The 16812-nt window shown below is 36.3% G+C and overlaps 2 protein-coding genes and 1 long non-coding RNA gene across 6 annotated transcripts; 1 reads left to right on the top strand and 2 right to left on the bottom strand.

Moving 5' to 3' along the window:
* Positions 1–643: 643 nt before the first annotated feature.
* Positions 644–2486, bottom strand: LOC119549481. Its single transcript, XM_037857584.1, has 2 exons — positions 2436–2486; positions 644–1135 (listed from the first exon to the last, which is right to left on the bottom strand). Exons 1-2 carry the CDS (start codon positions 2484–2486, stop codon positions 644–646), a joined length of 543 nt encoding a protein of 180 aa, XP_037713512.1.
* Positions 2487–4107: 1621 nt separating this feature from the next.
* Positions 4108–5767, bottom strand: LOC119550921 (fibrinogen-like protein 1). 4 transcript variants are annotated; one of them, XM_037859934.1, is made up of 4 exons: positions 5714–5767; positions 5284–5426; positions 4547–5232; positions 4108–4488 (listed from the first exon to the last, which is right to left on the bottom strand). In XM_037859934.1, the coding sequence occupies exons 2-4, from the start codon at positions 5356–5358 to the stop codon at positions 4350–4352; spliced, it is 900 nt and encodes a 299-aa protein (XP_037715862.1). In that variant the 5' UTR covers positions 5359–5426; positions 5714–5767; the 3' UTR covers positions 4108–4349. The 4 variants fall into 4 exon arrangements, with proteins under 4 accessions (XP_037715862.1, XP_037715864.1, XP_037715861.1 ...); XM_037859936.1 differs by having other exon boundaries at positions 4547–5227; XM_037859933.1 differs by lacking the exon at positions 5714–5767 and adding an exon at positions 5495–5614.
* A 3039-nt stretch (positions 5768–8806) lies between these two features.
* On the top strand, positions 8807–9470 carry LOC119550318. Its single transcript, XR_005219449.1, has 2 exons — positions 8807–8876; positions 9076–9470. It is a non-coding gene; the product is annotated as an uncharacterized LOC119550318 (long non-coding RNA).
* The last annotated feature ends 7342 nt before the right edge of the window (positions 9471–16812 follow it).

The raw sequence follows: 16812 nt of genomic DNA, 5'->3' as shown, positions 1-16812 counted from the left end.
AATGGAAAGGTAAACTAAAAGGATTGGATTCCAACATATCTAAAAAGTCAATTAGAATTGAAGATGTTGGGGTCAATGGTCAATGGATGCTCCCAATCTTTAGTTATGCTGAATTTTTAATGAAAACACGTCGAATGCCCCCTCATTTGTTAAAATACCAATACTCCATTAAACAAGTTCTGCCATAAACAAGATCTTAGGACTTCTGTTAAAAGTACAATCTGTGGTTTTTTGAGTGTGCTACTAGGATTAGGGGCCAAAAGTCAAAACAAAAACTTTTGACATAAGCAAAAACTTTAGTTAACGTGTTAAAATGAGAAAATGTCAAATATATTTTTGGTTACAAAGCTTGATAAAAAATTGTAGTATGTTGAACGTGTGATCGTCACGACATTTCATTTCGTTAAGAGGTGTTTTGTTTCACTCAAACTTAGTCATGCAAATTGCATTATATGTTTTTGTTTGCTTCTAGTAAAAGCGTGTATTTCGTTTCGCGTCGGTAGTTCCAGTTATGTCCCTAGAAGTTTAAAAAAGGATGATAGAATTTAGAATAGCTTCTCCCGCAGGATCAAATAAAAAAGGACTGTAATTGTTTTAGTATGCAACTGGCCTTTATTTTGTTTTTTTATTTTTTAACACATGTTTATTGCTCTGTTTCTTTTTCTATTATCCTAATTATAAACTGAACTCCACCAGTAATATTGCCATTTCTTAAAAATGTGATCCTGTATTTGTTAAGACCTTGAAAGACAATTGGCGGCCAATCCTTGGTAGAAACTTGGCCGTTTTTCAAAAAATAATCACCTTTTCTAAACGGACACATCTCACTACCGGTCATAGGTAAATTTGACTCGGTAGGCAGTACAAGGAAATATTTAACATAATAGGTTTTGAAAAATTCGCATGGCCTAATCTTCACGTTTATGAATCCAGGGACCCAAAATCCATTCTTATATGCTTGGCTTTCTAATGAAACTTCGAATGTCTCATCTAAGTCGACTTGGAATTCAACACTTCCATTTATCAAACGATCTCTTCCGAGTAATCGAAGCTTATATATAAATAGCGTTTCGGTTCTTCCTTTTATTGTTTCGATTGACTCAAACCGTACTTCGAAGTCACCTTTTCGTGAAGTCTGAAATACACAAATACAGATTAAACAAGGGAGAACGCTATAGTCGAGTACCTCGACTATCAGATACCCGTTACTCAGCTTAAGGGACCAAAGGGAAATGGTGATATGCAAGCAGCAAAGCGAGATTTAAATGCGCCACCTACCGGCGGAAGACAGATTTAAGCGTTGTGGGCGTTAGGGTAGGCGTGAAAAATGCATTATTCAATAGAATAAGTTAGCCGCGCACTTTGCTTTCTCTGAGCGCCGGCAGTGCTTTTTTCTTTGCCGCTAAGTTCGGCTGGCAACTATTTACATACACACACATACACGCGTAAAAACATTTCGCATTGTCTGGCTCTGACGTCATAGCTTCTTCTTGGGAGGTTTGTGGGCGTTAGAGTGGGCGTAGCAAAATTTTTTTTGGGTCAATCGATAGGTATTGACAAGACTAATACATTTCAGTTAAAATTTTCTGTCTAGCATAAAAACTGTAGGAGCTACAGTTTTGGGCGGTTTGTGGGCGTTAGAGTGGGCGTGGCACTCTACTGAAACAAACTGCGTAAGAAGCTCAGGAATCTGCACGCCAAATCTCAATAGCCTAGCTCTCATAGTTTCCGAGATCTCAGCGTTCATCCGGACGGACAGACAGACGGACAGACGGACAGACGGACATGGCTAGATCGACTCGGCTAGTGATCCTGATCAAGAATATATATACTTTATGGGGTCGGAAACGCTTCCTTCTGCATGTTACATACTTTCCGACGAATCTAGTATACCCTTTTACTCTACGAGTAACGGGTATAACAAGAGAATGCTATGCCATAGACTATAAAATACCCGTTACTCAGCTAGAGGGAGTGCGAAGGAGATGGAGATATGCCAGCAGCAAAGCGACTGTTACAAAGGTTGAACACTTTATTTGCTTATAACTTTTAAATGAATTGATCGATTTGAAAATTGTTTGACATGTAGATGGATATTGATATTCAAAACTAAGTTCCATTTGGTTTTTTTCCAAATTCCAAATGCCAAATCGCAAACTTTCTACCTTTAATAGTTTTCGAGATCGCAGCATTCATACGGACGGACAGTCGGACGGACAAACATGACTAGATCGACTCGGCTAGTGGTCAAGAATATATGTATATACCTCATAGTGTCGGAAACGCTTCTTTCTACCTGTTATATATTTTCCGACGAATGTAGTATACCCTGTTATTCTACGAGTAAAAGTCAAAACATTTCTAGGGAAAAGTTAATTATCCAAATACATTTAGGTTTAATAAGTATAGGGATATGTGTAGTTATTTATATTTACCACTGAGACTATCCACAGGAGCAGAAAACCGTTTAGCCACCAGAAAGACATTTTTCTAAACTCAACCATTAAAATGGTTAAAGTATAAATTCTGACTCCGAAATTGTCATATTTATTGAGATCAGACAACACGAGTATTGCATGACTATTGTCATATAGCTAAAATCACCCATTGATAGAAAACCACCCATAATTTAAACACCAGTTCTACGAAATGGGCGTGGCTGAAACTGATGTTACAAGGAAAAGTATTTTTTAGATAAAACACAACCAAAGTTATATAATACACATATATACGAAACTGTTATTATGACCCAGCAAGCCGTAATTATGGTTTCTTGTACATCTCGGATAAAACATAACCAAAGTGATCTCGGAAACTACAAGAGCTTGAATGTTGGGATTAAGCATGTAGATTCTGCCCTCAAACGCCCATAACGCTAATAACCTTCTAGCACCCACATTTTCGAAGATTTTGTGAAATTGTAAATGAGATTTTGTTCTTATTATCAATACCTATGTACTTGCCTAAAATATTCAAATCGGATAGTTCATTAAAAATGTATAACCAAATAATAACAATAATTAGCAAATTCAATCGAGTGTGAGAGAGATGGAGACATTCATGCAGCAAATCGGCTGTTTGCGAGATTGCCCACTACATTAACACGCCACCTAGCGTCTATAGGAATAAAAAAAATATACTCATTAGTTATTTTATCCAATTTCCTTAAACTTTTTTTATAGAATAGAATTCATGGAATAGAAAAAAATACATACCTTATAGGGTCGGAAACGCTTCCTTCTACCTTTTACATACTCTTTCACAAACATAATACACCCTTTTACTATACCATCACCGGGTATAAATACCATATTGATATGATTCGAAAATATTATACGGGACTGAAATTAATTTAAAACAAGGAAGAACGCTATAGTCGAGTACCTCGACTATCAGATACCCGTTACTCAGCTAAAGGGACCAAAGGGAAATGGAGATATGCAAGCAGCAAAGCGGTAGACAGATCTAAACGTTATGGGCGTTAGAGTGGGCGAGGCATTGACGAGACCAATACATTTCAGTTAAAATTTTTTATCAACCATGCAAATTGTGGGCGCCACAGGCGGCTTGTGGGCGTAAGAGTGGGCGTGGCATATTCGCGTAACAAACTTTCGCTGCGTACAAGGCTACGGAATCTAAAACTGAGATCCCAATTCTCTATCTTTGATAGTTTTCGCGATATCCATTTTCATATCTACGATTTTTTTAAGTTTGTGGACGTTAAAGTGGGCGTGGCAAACTTTTTTTTTGGTCAATCGATAGGGGCCGTCCATAAACCACGTGGACAAATTTTAAGCACTTTTTGTTTAGTTGGCATATAAAATGTGTATGTCCTTACGAGAAACTCCCATGTATTTAAATCACTGTGAACGGCAGTCCGCGTAGTGAAGAAGCGCACTAGGAGGGAGTGCGAAGGCGACTACTAGATATACATGTGTAAAAGTGAAAATTTAGAAAATTTGATCTGTTGGGGCCGGTGGGGATAAATACCCCCCGCTGTTAACCTACTTGTATTCTCACTTAACTGTCAAAATCGGATGCTTTGTTCAAAAGTCAGTTTGTCCCAAAACATTATTTTAATGATATATTTAAATGCAGCGTGCCGAATGTACAAAATTTAGAAAGTATATTTATTTGGTAGTTCATGTAATACATTTTCGTCCCAGTTGATATCAGAACTTTTGTTTGTTGAAGGTGCGATCGTCACTAGATTTTTACCTTGCTAAGAGGTGTTTTTGTTTTATATTGTTTTCATTCGACAGTATATCCAAAATGTAAAGTACTGTTCAACATCGTGATTTCATACAAATAATCTAAAATTGTGCTTCAGTAAAAGTATAGTCGGCACGTCATATAGTAAGATAGGGCCTGATAAGCATTTTACATGTTTTGAGAAAACATCTTTTGCCCATATTGCTTTTACCCCACCAAATACCACTTTTGTCTGCCAAATCGGTCTTGTAACTATGGTAAACTCCATTTAGATTACTAAAACAAATGTAACTTGTCAAAGAATGGATCTTTCGATAATGGTTTATACAATTACCATTGAGACTTGGCCCACCAAGGCCACACTTTCTTCAAATCGGCATAGTGACGCTCACAGTGCTTAAATTTTTCATTCACAGAACCTGACATCGCGTCGCCTGCGCTTCCCGGGTATGCACCTAGGGACTTTAAAGCGTAGTCTACATTTTCGCTTCCAACCACAAAGTTGTCATATCTAGCAAAACCCGTATGATTATCAAAATCGACAAGCTCAATGTACAATTCATATCTACGACTTGAGGTCAACTTATGCAAAGTCCCGCAACCAAGCCAGAATTCTCCTTCATGATTTCCAAGTCCATTTGGAAGCCAAAAAGAATGCATAAATGTGAACGAATTGAAGGATACCGTTCCATCAATACGACGCTGGATTACCATCCATTCTGGACCAGCAAAAGGAAGGTCCTCGAAAGCAGCTTCAAAGTCTTCGAGGCCAGGAAGTCTTTCGATTCGAATTCCTTTCTTTTCTTTCAGTTTTATTAGCGATTCCAGCTTGGCGATTTTATCATCTTTCTCTTTCAACTTGCATTCATATTCAAGTGACTTCTCATTTAGTTTAACTATTTTTTCTGCAGTATCTCTTTCTTTGCATCTTAACTTTTTAATGGTGTTCTTAAGTTCTTGGACTTTTTCGTTTTGATCGTCGATTCCCCTTGCATCATAAGAAATTGAATCGGATCTAAGCTAAAAAAATTATTCATGTGGAGCTTTTTAATTGTTATTATTTAAACTTACAAATTCATAATCAGTATTAGATTCTTGCAAAGCTCCTTGCGGTGTCGCGAGACTGTTAGGGCTTTCAGGGTTCATTACAACCACTTATAAAGTTTCCTATAATCTTCTTTGTACGTGCACATCCAGACGAGCAATATGGCTTTCTGTAAGTTTAAAAATTTCAGATTAAGGTAAGTGGGTTTCCGATTTTGGAAGCTTTTAAGGCAATTACTTAGACTGCAAGGAGAGGCTTGTGTGGTCCTTGCTGTTCGCACATTCATCAAATACAAAAAAAAATTGTTTATATTATTACCTCCACCACTATACTATGAAATAGTTTCTGCAAAGCTAAAATACAAAGTAATTAAATTTCCACTATTTTTCCGATGGTAAAGTTACCAGACAGTCTTCTGATTTAAAATAATTGTAGGGACAAACAATTTCTTATTACCTTGCGAATGGCATTTTAATGGTCGGAGGTTTGTACTTATGGTGTAGTGATAAAATATCAACAGTTAGGTTTTGCAAGCTTATAGAGCAAATACTTAGACAGCAAAAGAGATAATTCACAAGTGTTGCCAATTTAGCTATATTAAAGCGATTTTAAAGAAGCGGCTAGCGGGAAGTTTTGATGTTTTTTAAGACAATTTTAGTGCACTTTTAGCATCTTAAAACCGTCTGATAACTTAATTGTATTTGTTGAAAAGTAAATAACAATAAGTTCGCGGCAGAAAAACGACATAATTTTGCCGGCCTCGAAACTATATATGTTTATATACATATATATATACATATATAGATATATGTAGATAAATATATACAAATATATATATATGTAATCCATATATGTACATTGTACATATGTATGTATGTAAGTAGATGGATGTATAAGTAATACGTAGATTTCTCTTCAAAATGTTTACTATTATTCAACTAGATTGTTGTATTTATTTATTTCTGATTCATACATATACAGACAATACAAAAACTATCCCCAAAATACAAAATAATGATTTTAAAATGGGCATGTGATTGGGATTCATAAACAAAACCAATCACCACCAAATCATCGGCAAAAAAACACTTCGACGCAATCGGCGTACTGATAAAAGCCTGATGAATTTAAGCTATGCACACTGGGCCAGCCAATCCGATTTTTGGCCAAAAATACGTTTTTTTTTTTTAAGAAAATGACAAGATCGAGTATGGTGTCCTTTTTATAATACATTAAACTAATTTATGCCAAAGTTTCAAAGAATTCGGGCAAGTAGTTTTTTTTTATCGTATTTTTAAAGTTAAAAATTCATCAAATATTGATGGAAATGAAAAAAAATCTAGAAGAAGAAACTTTTTTGTTGATTTTTACTGCTTTTTTAAGCAAATGAGTACTTTGCTTTTCGAGTGCTTTTGAGTGCCATCCCTGAATGAAGTCATTACATCAAAAATAAATTCTTTAATTAATTTACTAAAATCGCTCATCGCCGACTCGATGCGGTTTTGCCTTAGTTTTCAGTAATTTTAGTTTTAATTGATGGCTTAATTTTAAGTCGAACCATTTTGAAGAGCTTTACTAAGAATGCCTAAAAGTATGCCGTATTTTTTTTCGTCAGGTTTTAATGTACTTTTGCGCGCCAAAATTTGATTTTAGTCTGCCTAACATCTAAAATCTACTTTTTTCATTCATTCCCGCTTCTTTTATTTCTGAAACCCAACAATCGAATGTTATATCGATATATCGAAAAGAGAAATATCAACTTTGTTGGCTCTTCTCTAAAAAATGTTCACAATTTCTGTCATTTGGTGCTCGAAACTCGAAGCGAACACACCATGGCCTAAAGGTATGCTGCATTTCTTGTACTCTCGTCGGGGAAGAACTAAAGTATATTATAAAAATATAAATGTAGCTAACATGAATACGTAGTCGAAGGCCTCGTAGCTAGCACTACCCCTATGTTAGTATTAGTTTTTAAACTTTACTAGGATCTCAAATTAATAAATAAATAAATAAATGAAGCATACTTTTGTGATGACTTCAGAAAATGTCAAATTAACATTATACAAGTTAAAAAACAATATTTTACAAAAAAATTTTTCTAATAATTTGATTATAAGAATCTAAACAGATAATAAGAAGAAAATAATAGAAAATTTTGTTAGGTCGATTATTAAATAAACATTTAAGTGGGAGCCTCCGAAAGTAGCAATTCTTAACGGTTCGTAAATCTCAAACGACATTATATTTTGTAGTGGTGTTAATTTTTTTTAATTTGTTTTTTCTCATACTAATCGTGTATGAAAATGGATTGAGTGCGTCTTCTAGTTATTTTTTTAAAAATAAAACCGAAAAGTATGTAAAATTTTCCGATTTTGGTTTGGATTATCTATACCATATAAAATTCCAATAAATTTTACTTTTAGTTCGTTGAAAAGTTCAATCTTTAAAGAGATAAATGCAAAAAACTGCATCCTTCTAACTATCCCAAGAAAGAAATTACAGATTTTTGGCCAAAAAATTAACTTTCTGGCCCACTGTGCTATGATGAATTTCGCGCGGAAAAGAACTATACGTTACATATCAAGTTATGTATGCTTTTGTGCAGAACCAAAATTATTTAATTCTTACAAATCTTTTGCGTTTATTTAACCACATTTACATTTCTTATAGTCTGAAAGGTTTTAGCAAAAAATTAAAATTATGCTAACCGATATGTTAGCACGAAAATAATTGTTGCTGTGCATACAAACGCACATAACATAACGGGTCTAGTATATTTCTTATGCGCGCCAAAAAATTCTTGTTAGTTTGCTAGATGTCTGCATTTTTAAAGAAATACATGTGCATTTTTACATATACATACATATGTACATATGGGCATTTCCAGGATGTCGGACGTGACAGTTTTTTTTACTTTAATTTTAAAAATAAGAGTGATGGCTTATATATTTTGTGCTTTTTATTTTTTGTTCTTTAGCTAAGGCACTCTTATATTTAGGCGACAAAAAACATGTGATTTTTGTCGCGTCCCTAATTGACTTAATTTTTTTATTTCTAAGAACTAGAAAAGAACTATAAAAGAACATCACTATTACTTTTGAAGTTGAAGTCACAAAACTGTCACGTATGTTTAACTCACGCGGTCCGACAACTTTACATATACTCTAACATTTTCTAGTGATACGTGTGACGCATAGGCGCATTCAAAACGAAAGGGAGTCTGCCTGCCTGAATTGAATTGTTAAAGTATATATGTAGAAAGACCGTATTGCCAACATATTTCTACCTCTTGCATTCGTTAACAGGGATTTTAATTGTGGATACCAGCCTTTATAGTGATAAGTCTTATGTAACATGACACAGATTTCCCAAACTTAAAAGCAATTAAAAAGAAAAATATCAAACAATCGGTATCCCCCTTTCATGAATTAGAAGTACGCCCCTGTTAGGTACCTTTGCAGACAAGAGATGGGAAAACATTGATTTATCGATACTATATCGCTATTTCTTCCACCTCTTGCGCAAAAGCATTTATTCGCCACACTTGTTTCGCGTCGGGCAACGTGCACACGTCGTCTCGTCATGGACTTCAATAATATAAAGTTAAACTTTTTAGAAGGTCTCCGCGATGGTTCAAAATTAATGCTTACAGAGGAAAAGCAAATTTATTTAAAAAAAACAAATGCCTTAAAAACGGCGAATTCGTGCCCAGCTCGAGTTTATTTAAGCTCCGATTAAACTCACAATCACGGCACACAGAGCTGATAATACATTTACAGTTGTTATTTAATTTATATATATTTTTTATTTATTTGCAGCTTTAATTAAAATTGCTGGCTAGGGGCTTCCTGGTCCTAACGGAGTCGTTGGCACCTCCTCGCCAGCATCTGCGGCCGGCGTTGCCTTTTTTTTTGGTGCAGCTCAAATTCTTCACGCACCGCATTGCCTTCTGCAGCGCCTTTTCGGGAGGCTCCGAGGGCTCCACCAGAGCGATTGCATCTAGTATTAGATAAAAAATTAGTTTTAAAAATAGAAAGAGACGAGAAAAAAAACTCCATGCTGAATGGACCGGCTCAGCCTTCCATTTTTAAGAAGGGTTACCATCAGCTTTGTCTAAAAATATAAGAAAATATTTAAAAAAAAAAAGGAGAAGTAAAGCTAAGAACGAAAGCCCCGACTACGAAATAAATATAATTAAAAAACAAGAATATAACTTACATAGTTCTCCGAATGTGGGTCCCCTAGTTTTCCGTCGATCTCTTGGAGGTCCTCGGCAGTGTTTAGGGGAAAGGAGCGCTCCATGGTCTCGACTCGTCTCGTCTCCACTTTGGCCGACTGCCTTACGTAGGCCGTTAGGAAGCCCACAGCCTCTGTAAGGGCATTGAGGCCTTCCTTGATACCCTTAACTTCCGCCAGCAGCTCCTCTATGTTTTTTTCCATCTCTAAATAACATGTAAAGAAAAAAACAAAATATTACTATTATTATCCAAATTAAAAAAAAAAACTTACTGTACAGCCGGGCGCTCTGGGAATCTTCTAAAAAAAATTTAAATGGTTACTAACTAGAAAAATTAAGAAAAATATTATACATACCGCTCGTGTTAAGGCAAAATCTCTTTGGGGCACTAATTTTTAAAACTTTCAAAAAATAATATAAAATAAAAATAATATATAATTAAAAGAGGAAGTAAATAAATAAATAATTAAATAAATAAATAAGAAATAAATAAAAATAAAACAAACAATAAAATAATAAAAATAAAATATAATTTAATAAAAAAAGGAAATACCGTTTTTTTTTTTCGGTTTTCGAACCGGGTAGGTGAATCTTCAAAAGATATAAACGGCGCCGTCGCTGTTATATGCCCGATTCGTTTTATAAAACGCCTACGGACTAAACACCTCCCATTTTAAAAGAAAAAAAAACATAAAACCTAAGAAAAATGCAACAAGGAAATTAATACTATACTATTTTTGAGAGGAATTCCTATGGCTTTCCTACTGAACTCTGAGACTGCAAATTTTTCTAAAGTTGAATCCTCTTCGAAAATTCCCTCACATATACCCACAGCAAATGAACTAATAGGCTCATCATAAAAACTAAAAAGCTCAGAAAATTTTCTACCTAAAATAAATATTTCTCCTTCCTCTTCTATAAAGGATTCCACTTTAATTGGAACTATTTCCTGTACAAAACAAAAATTATCGGGTCTATTCCCGCTCAATATGAAATTTTTCAATTTTAATATATTTTTTTCTATTTTAATCTGCTCTTCTTCACTAATTATACCCGTCACTCGTAGAGTAAAAGGGTGCAGATTCCTAAGCTTCTTACGCAGCGCAAGTTTGTTTCAGTAGACTGCCACGCCCACTTTTACGCCCACAAACCGCCCAAAAACTGGCTCCTACAGTTTTGATGCTAGAATTAAAATTTTAACTGAAATGTATTGTTCTCATCAATACCTATCGATTGACCCAAAAAAAAGTTTGCCACGCCCACTTTATCGCCCAAACTTCAAAAAATCGTAAATATGAACGTGGATATCTCGGAAACTATCAAAGATAGAGAATCGGGATCTCAGATTTAGATTCCGTAGCTTTGTACGCAGCGCAATTTTGTTAAGCAAATATGCCACGCCCACAAACCGCCCAAACCTGTGGCGCCCACAATTTTCATGCTAAATACCAAATTTTAACTGAACTGTATTGGTCTCGTCAATACCTATCGATTGAAAAAAAATGCCACGCCCACCCTAACGCCCGTAACGCTTAAATCTGTCTACCGCCGGTAGGTGGCGCATTTCAGTCTTGCTTTACTGCTTGCTTATCTCCATTTCCCTTTGGTCCCTTTAGCTGAGTAACGGGTATCTGATAGTCGAGGCACTCGACTATAGCATTCTTCCTTGTTTTCCTATATATTTGGGACAGAATTTGTGTGGGTTTTCGGACAAAACGCTTAAGAGTTTGCAAATAATTTTCAAATGCGTAGGACGAACCACTAATCGGATCTCCGACTACTGTGATCGTTTCGCATATATGTAGCAAGCCGTGAACATTGTACGAAATACTGTTTTCGCCAAAAACAGATGGAAAATTTTCAACGAAAACATTCAACATTTCTTGGCTAATGGCTTCTTCGTTGTCGTTGTTTTTCAGAGCAAAGCAATGTATATGCACAATGTAATAACAGAAATGCATAATATTGCTCTTTCCTGACTGTATCTTTAAGAGCTACAATCCCAGTATACAGTAAAAACTGTCTATACTATGTGGCTTTCCAGTTTGGGAGCTCTAACAATGTTCCCGCCTTGCGTGCAAACTCTTTTGGAATATTGATGTTAACGTTTTCGAAATAATTTCCTTTTTTATTTTTGGCATTTTTTCTACGACTTTGTTATTATAAAGTCTTTGTAAAAACTTTCCCATGACACCCAGTTTTACCAGATGCATGCAATCAAGGGGAACTTGTGTTATCATCAAAACTCCAAGCTTTTCAAAAGCGGACTGAACATTTAAATATTTTGAAGTGTGATGGCTAGGATACTTTCTAGCACGAAAATCTTCGCCTGAAATGGGATCACACTTTGTACTGTACATTAAAGCATAATTGATTTTTTTGGCTACCTGCAAGCACACTGTACATCCATGGCTGGATGTATGTATGACCAGGCGTGCCTGTCACGTAAGGTATTGCAGGTGCATCACAAATAATTGCTCTAAACTCTACAAAAACTTTTTTATTTAATATAGTAAACCCGTTTTTAATATGTCGGACAACTCCGTAGTAAAATAAATCTAAAAACTCATCAGAATCAAGGGGTTTATTATACCCCATAAAAACTTCTATTGGCAAAACAGGGACATTTTAAATATTATTTAATCTAATTAAAATGGGCCACAATGGGCACGGAAACTATTAAATAACGGGAGTCCGTCAATACTTACATTAATGCTTAAGAAATCCGGAATATCTTTTAAGACAGCTATTTTATTTAGTTGCTTTGTTAAGCCGATATGCAAATAAAAGCCCCCATTTATTTGCATTACATCGGGCTTATTAGAGCACTTAACTTTATAAAATGGCTTTATTTTTAAATTATGCTTATTAAGAATGATAATTAAGTCAATTGCACAATTTCTTGTTGGCTTATGCTTTAAATACCATTTTTAATTAGGCATTCAAATCATGGTCAATACCAACATCTGCCATTTCCCTGTCTAACATTTCCTAAAATGTAAATGATTTACCTCTTGAGCTATAATACTATCAAGTCCTGTATTCGAATCAACTACTTCCATTGCAATTCCTACTTCTTCTACTCTTCTACACTATTCTCATTTCTTGTAACTCCTGTAGAAATTCTCATCTGCTCTTTTAATTTGCTCTATTTGAACTAACCCACTTTGCCTAACTCTAACCATTCTCTGCTAGTGGGTATAACTAGCTCGTACAGTAAAAGGGTATACTAGATTCGTCAGAAAGTATGTAACTGGCAGAAGGATGCGTTTCCGACCCCATAAAGTATATATATTCTTAAAGTCTTACAAATTTGTAGAGTACTTGTGTTTTTTTCGTAATATTCCCATATTAGCTTTCTTTCGGCCGGATTTGTATTTTTATTTTTAGCCATAGCGGTCTAATTGTTTTGGGAAACGTATTTAGTATTCAATATTTTAGCTTAGAAAATAACTAGCACAACTTTCCCGGAAAAAACACAAGTTTGACGATTTTAGCTCAAGGTGGCTTAAGTATATGAGCAGAGCGCAATACTCCTTTTTGACATTTAGTCAATTTTTTTTAGAACCCCCGAATTCCTACTTGGGTATACTAGATTCGTCGGAAAGTATGTAACAGGCAGAAGGAAGCGTTTCCGACCCCATACAGTATATATATTCTTGATCAGGCTCACTAGCCGAGTCGATCTAGCCATGTCCGTCTGTCCGTCTGTCCGTATGAACGCTGAGATCTCGGAAACTATAAGAGCTACAATACTGAGATTAGGCATGCAGATTCCTGAGATTCCTGCGCAGCGCAAGTTTGTTTCAGAAGAGTGCCACGCCCACAAACCGCCCAAAACTGTGGCTCCTACAGTTTTGATGCTACAAACAAAAATTTTAACTGAAATGTATTGTTCTCATCAATACCTACCGAGTGACCTAAAAAAAAGTTTGCCACGCCCACTTTAACGCCCACAAACCGCCCACAAACTTCAAAAAATCGTAAATATGAACGCGGATATCTCGGAAAATATCAAAGATAGATGAACGGGATTTCAGATTTAGATTCCGTAGGCTTGAGCGCAGCGCAAGTTTGTTACGCGAATATGCCACGCCCACTCTAACGCCCACAAACCGCTCAAGCCTGTGGCGCCCACAATTTTCGTGCTAGATAAAAAAATTGAACTGAAATGTATTGGTCTCGTCAATACCTATCGATTGATTTAAAAAAAACTTTGCCACGCCAACTCTAACGCCCACAACGCTTAAATCTGTCTACCGCCGGTAGGTGGCGCATTTGCTGCTTGCATATCTCCACTTTCCTTTGGTCCCTTTAGCTGAGTAACGGGTATCTGATAGTCGAGGTACTCGACTATAGCGTTCTTCCTTGTTTTTTACTGTGATCAGCTGCTTAAATAACAGTGTTGCAAAATGCAAAAAATTTCAGGCCGAAATAAATATGTTCAAAAAAGTTATTAAGAAAACAGTTTATGGTAGTGGCAGTGGCTTAAGTCTATGAGCACCACTGTATATTGTTTTTCGTTTTATTACTCTTGATAACACTTGAGAGTATAATTATCACCGTCGCCTCTTAGTTTTACTAATTTGAAGTCACCCTGCGCAACTTGCTCGAGCGCTGCCTTAGACAACGAGTTAAACCGTTCCGGAAGGAAGATCACAAAATCTTCGCATGTGAGCATGACTTTATCTCCGAATCTGGTTCTCTCCACTTTAGCATTTTCTATCGGGATTGGTTTGTTAAACGGCAACGACTTTATACTCTTTATAGGAGGCAAAGAGACGGATCCCAGCTCATTCCTTTGATCCTGAGGTTGAGACATGAAGGGCTGCTTATATTGTACGAGTATAATGTATATAGGTCGAGCTACTTCTGAGTTACTCTAGTGCTGTGCATTTAGAATTTATACCGTATTCAGAAAAACAAAGCATGAGAAATGCCTCTTTCTGCTTCTTCTGATAACTATATCCGTTCAAATGTGAGTTTTTATACCCTTGCAGAGGGTATATTGATTTCAGTCAGAAGTTTGCAACGCAGTGAAGGAGACGTTTCCGACCCCATAAAGTATATATATTCTTGATCAGCATGACTAGACGAGTCGATATAGCCATGTCCGTCTGTCCGTCCGTTTCTACGCAAACTAGTCTCTCGGTTTTAAATCTATCGGGCTGAAACTTTCCCAAAAGTCTTATATCTTTTGCAGGTAGTATATAAGTCGGAACCAGCCGGACCGGACAACTATATCTTATAGCTCCCATAGGAATAATCGGAAAAAAAATTTAAAAAAAATTATATCTTTGGTGTTTTTTAGCATATAACCTCCAACGCTTGGAAATAACATTTTTTAATTAGTTCTAAATTTTGAATTTAATTTTATCAAAATCGGACGACTATATCATATAGCTGCCATAGGAACGATCGGAAAATTGGTAGGAAAATAATATGAAACAAATTATGTTTTTTGACATATTATCTTATACTATTGGGAATATCATTTTTTGTGTTTTTAAGTTTAATAATTATAGCTGCAGGGGTATATAAGCTTCGGCTTGCCGAAGCTAACTTCCTTTCTTGTTTTTTTTTGCGGTTTGTGATAACGAGAGAAAAACAAAGCCTGCGAACTATGTGGGGGCGGCGGAACTGAACTTTGTGATAACTGCCTCCTTCCGCGTTAAAATATTTTCGATTTGCAATAACTGCCCCATTCCGCGTTAAAATATTTGCGATTTGTAATAACTGCCTCCTCCCGCGTTAAAATATATGCGATTTGTGATAACCGCTTCTTTTCAAAACGAGAGAAAAACAAAGCGTCCGAACTATATGGGGGCGGCGGAATTGAGCTTTGTGATAACTGCCTCCTTCCGCGTTATAATATTGGGCGTGGCAGGAAAATGGTGGCAGGGGGGAGGGGAAGCGGTAGAAAGAGTATTGGAAGAGTGGACGGGGAGTGAAGGGGAACAAATATTTTACTGTGCAGTGTTCTAGAAAAAACAAGGAAGAACTATAGTCGAGTACCTCGACTATCAGATACCCGTTACTCAGCTAAAGGGACCAAAGGGAAATGGAGATATGCAAGCAGAAAAGCGATATTGAAATGCGCCACCTACCGGCGGTAGACAGTTTTAAGCGTTATGGGCGTGGCAACATTTTTTTTTGGATCAATCTATAGGTATTGACGAGACCAATACATTTCAGTTGAAATTTTTTATCTAGCATGAAAATTGTGGGCGCCACAGGTTTGGCGGTTTGTGGGCGTTAGAGTGGGCTTGGCATATTTGCGTAACAAACTTGCGCTGCGTACAAGGCTACGGAACCTAAATCTGAGATCCCAATTCTATATCTTTGATAGTTTCCGTGATATCCACGTTCATATCTACGATTTTTTGAAGTTTGTGGGCATTAAAGTGGGCGTGGCAAACTTTTTTTGGGTCAATCGATAGGTATTTATGAGAACAATACATTTCAGTTAAAATTTTTATTCTAGCATCAAAACTGTAGGAGCCACAGTCTTGGGCTGTTTGTGGCCGTTAGAGTGGGCGTGGCACTCTGCTGAAACACTCTTGCGCTGCTCAGGAATCTCAGGAATCTGCATGCCTAATCCCAGTATTGTAGCTCTTATAGTTTCCGAGATCTCAGCGTTCATATGGACAGACGGACAGACGGACATGGCTAGATCGACTCGGCTAGTGATCCTGATTAAGAATATATATACTTTATGGGGTCGGAAAAGCTTCCTTTTGCCTGTTACATACTTTCCGACAAATCTTTTACTCTACGAGTACTTCCAGGAAATATTTCGCAGTAGAAAACATGTTCTACAAAGTATTTCACAGCGGAGAATGTTCTACAACATTCTTCACTTTAAAATACTTTCTAGACTATTATACGAGCGACCTTGACTCCCACAACACGTGCCCCCAGAACACACGTGATCGTGAGTCAGAATCCGCTGTGACTCAGTTTACGCTGGTATGGTAAATATAGTTAATTATTAATATTTGCTGATCAAAATAACGGAGTGTCGAATAAGCAATGGGGCGTTTTTTTTTATATAAATTATATGAGAACGCTAATTTTAGAAAAATATGTTATTTTAGATATCTTAACGTAATTTAGTGTAACCATACTAATACGCAGTACATGTATATGAATACCCTTCATATAATATTATCGATAATTTTCCTAGTCGACGCTTGTTTGATGGACGTTGATGCACTACGAGCAGTACAAACAAGTGGCCCAACGACACCAAGCACGTGCTTGTTACGCGCGGGGCCGTTTTATCAATTTGGGCAAAAATGCGAGTTCGCGAGGAAGA

The sequence above is a fragment of the Drosophila subpulchrella genome, chromosome 2R (genome assembly GCF_014743375.2).
Source record: "Drosophila subpulchrella strain 33 F10 #4 breed RU33 chromosome 2R, RU_Dsub_v1.1 Primary Assembly, whole genome shotgun sequence".
In the NCBI taxonomy this organism is placed as follows: Eukaryota; Metazoa; Arthropoda; class Insecta; order Diptera; family Drosophilidae; genus Drosophila; species Drosophila subpulchrella.
Note: the sequence above shows the minus strand (reverse complement) of the source record. Positions and strands in the feature narration are given on the sequence as shown.

Bases quoted from the DNA above. Each gene is read 5' to 3' on its own strand.
- LOC119549481 (XM_037857584.1), bottom strand. From the start codon at position 2,486: ATGTCTTTCTGGTGGCTAAACGGTTTTCTGCTCCTGTGGATAGTCTCA. The intron at 1,136-2,435 runs GTAAATATAAAT...TGTGTATTTCAG, and splicing joins TCCTGTGGATAGTCTCAGTG to ACTTCACGAAAAGGTGACTT.
- LOC119550921 (XM_037859934.1), bottom strand. From the start codon at position 5,358: ATGAACCCTGAAAGCCCTAACAGTCTCGCGACACCGCAAGGAGCTTTG. The intron at 5,233-5,283 runs GTAAGTTTAAAT...TAATTTTTTTAG, and splicing joins CTAATACTGATTATGAATTT to CTTAGATCCGATTCAATTTC. The intron at 4,489-4,546 runs GTAATTGTATAA...CATTTGTTTTAG, and splicing joins TGGTGGGCCAAGTCTCAATG to TAATCTAAATGGAGTTTACC.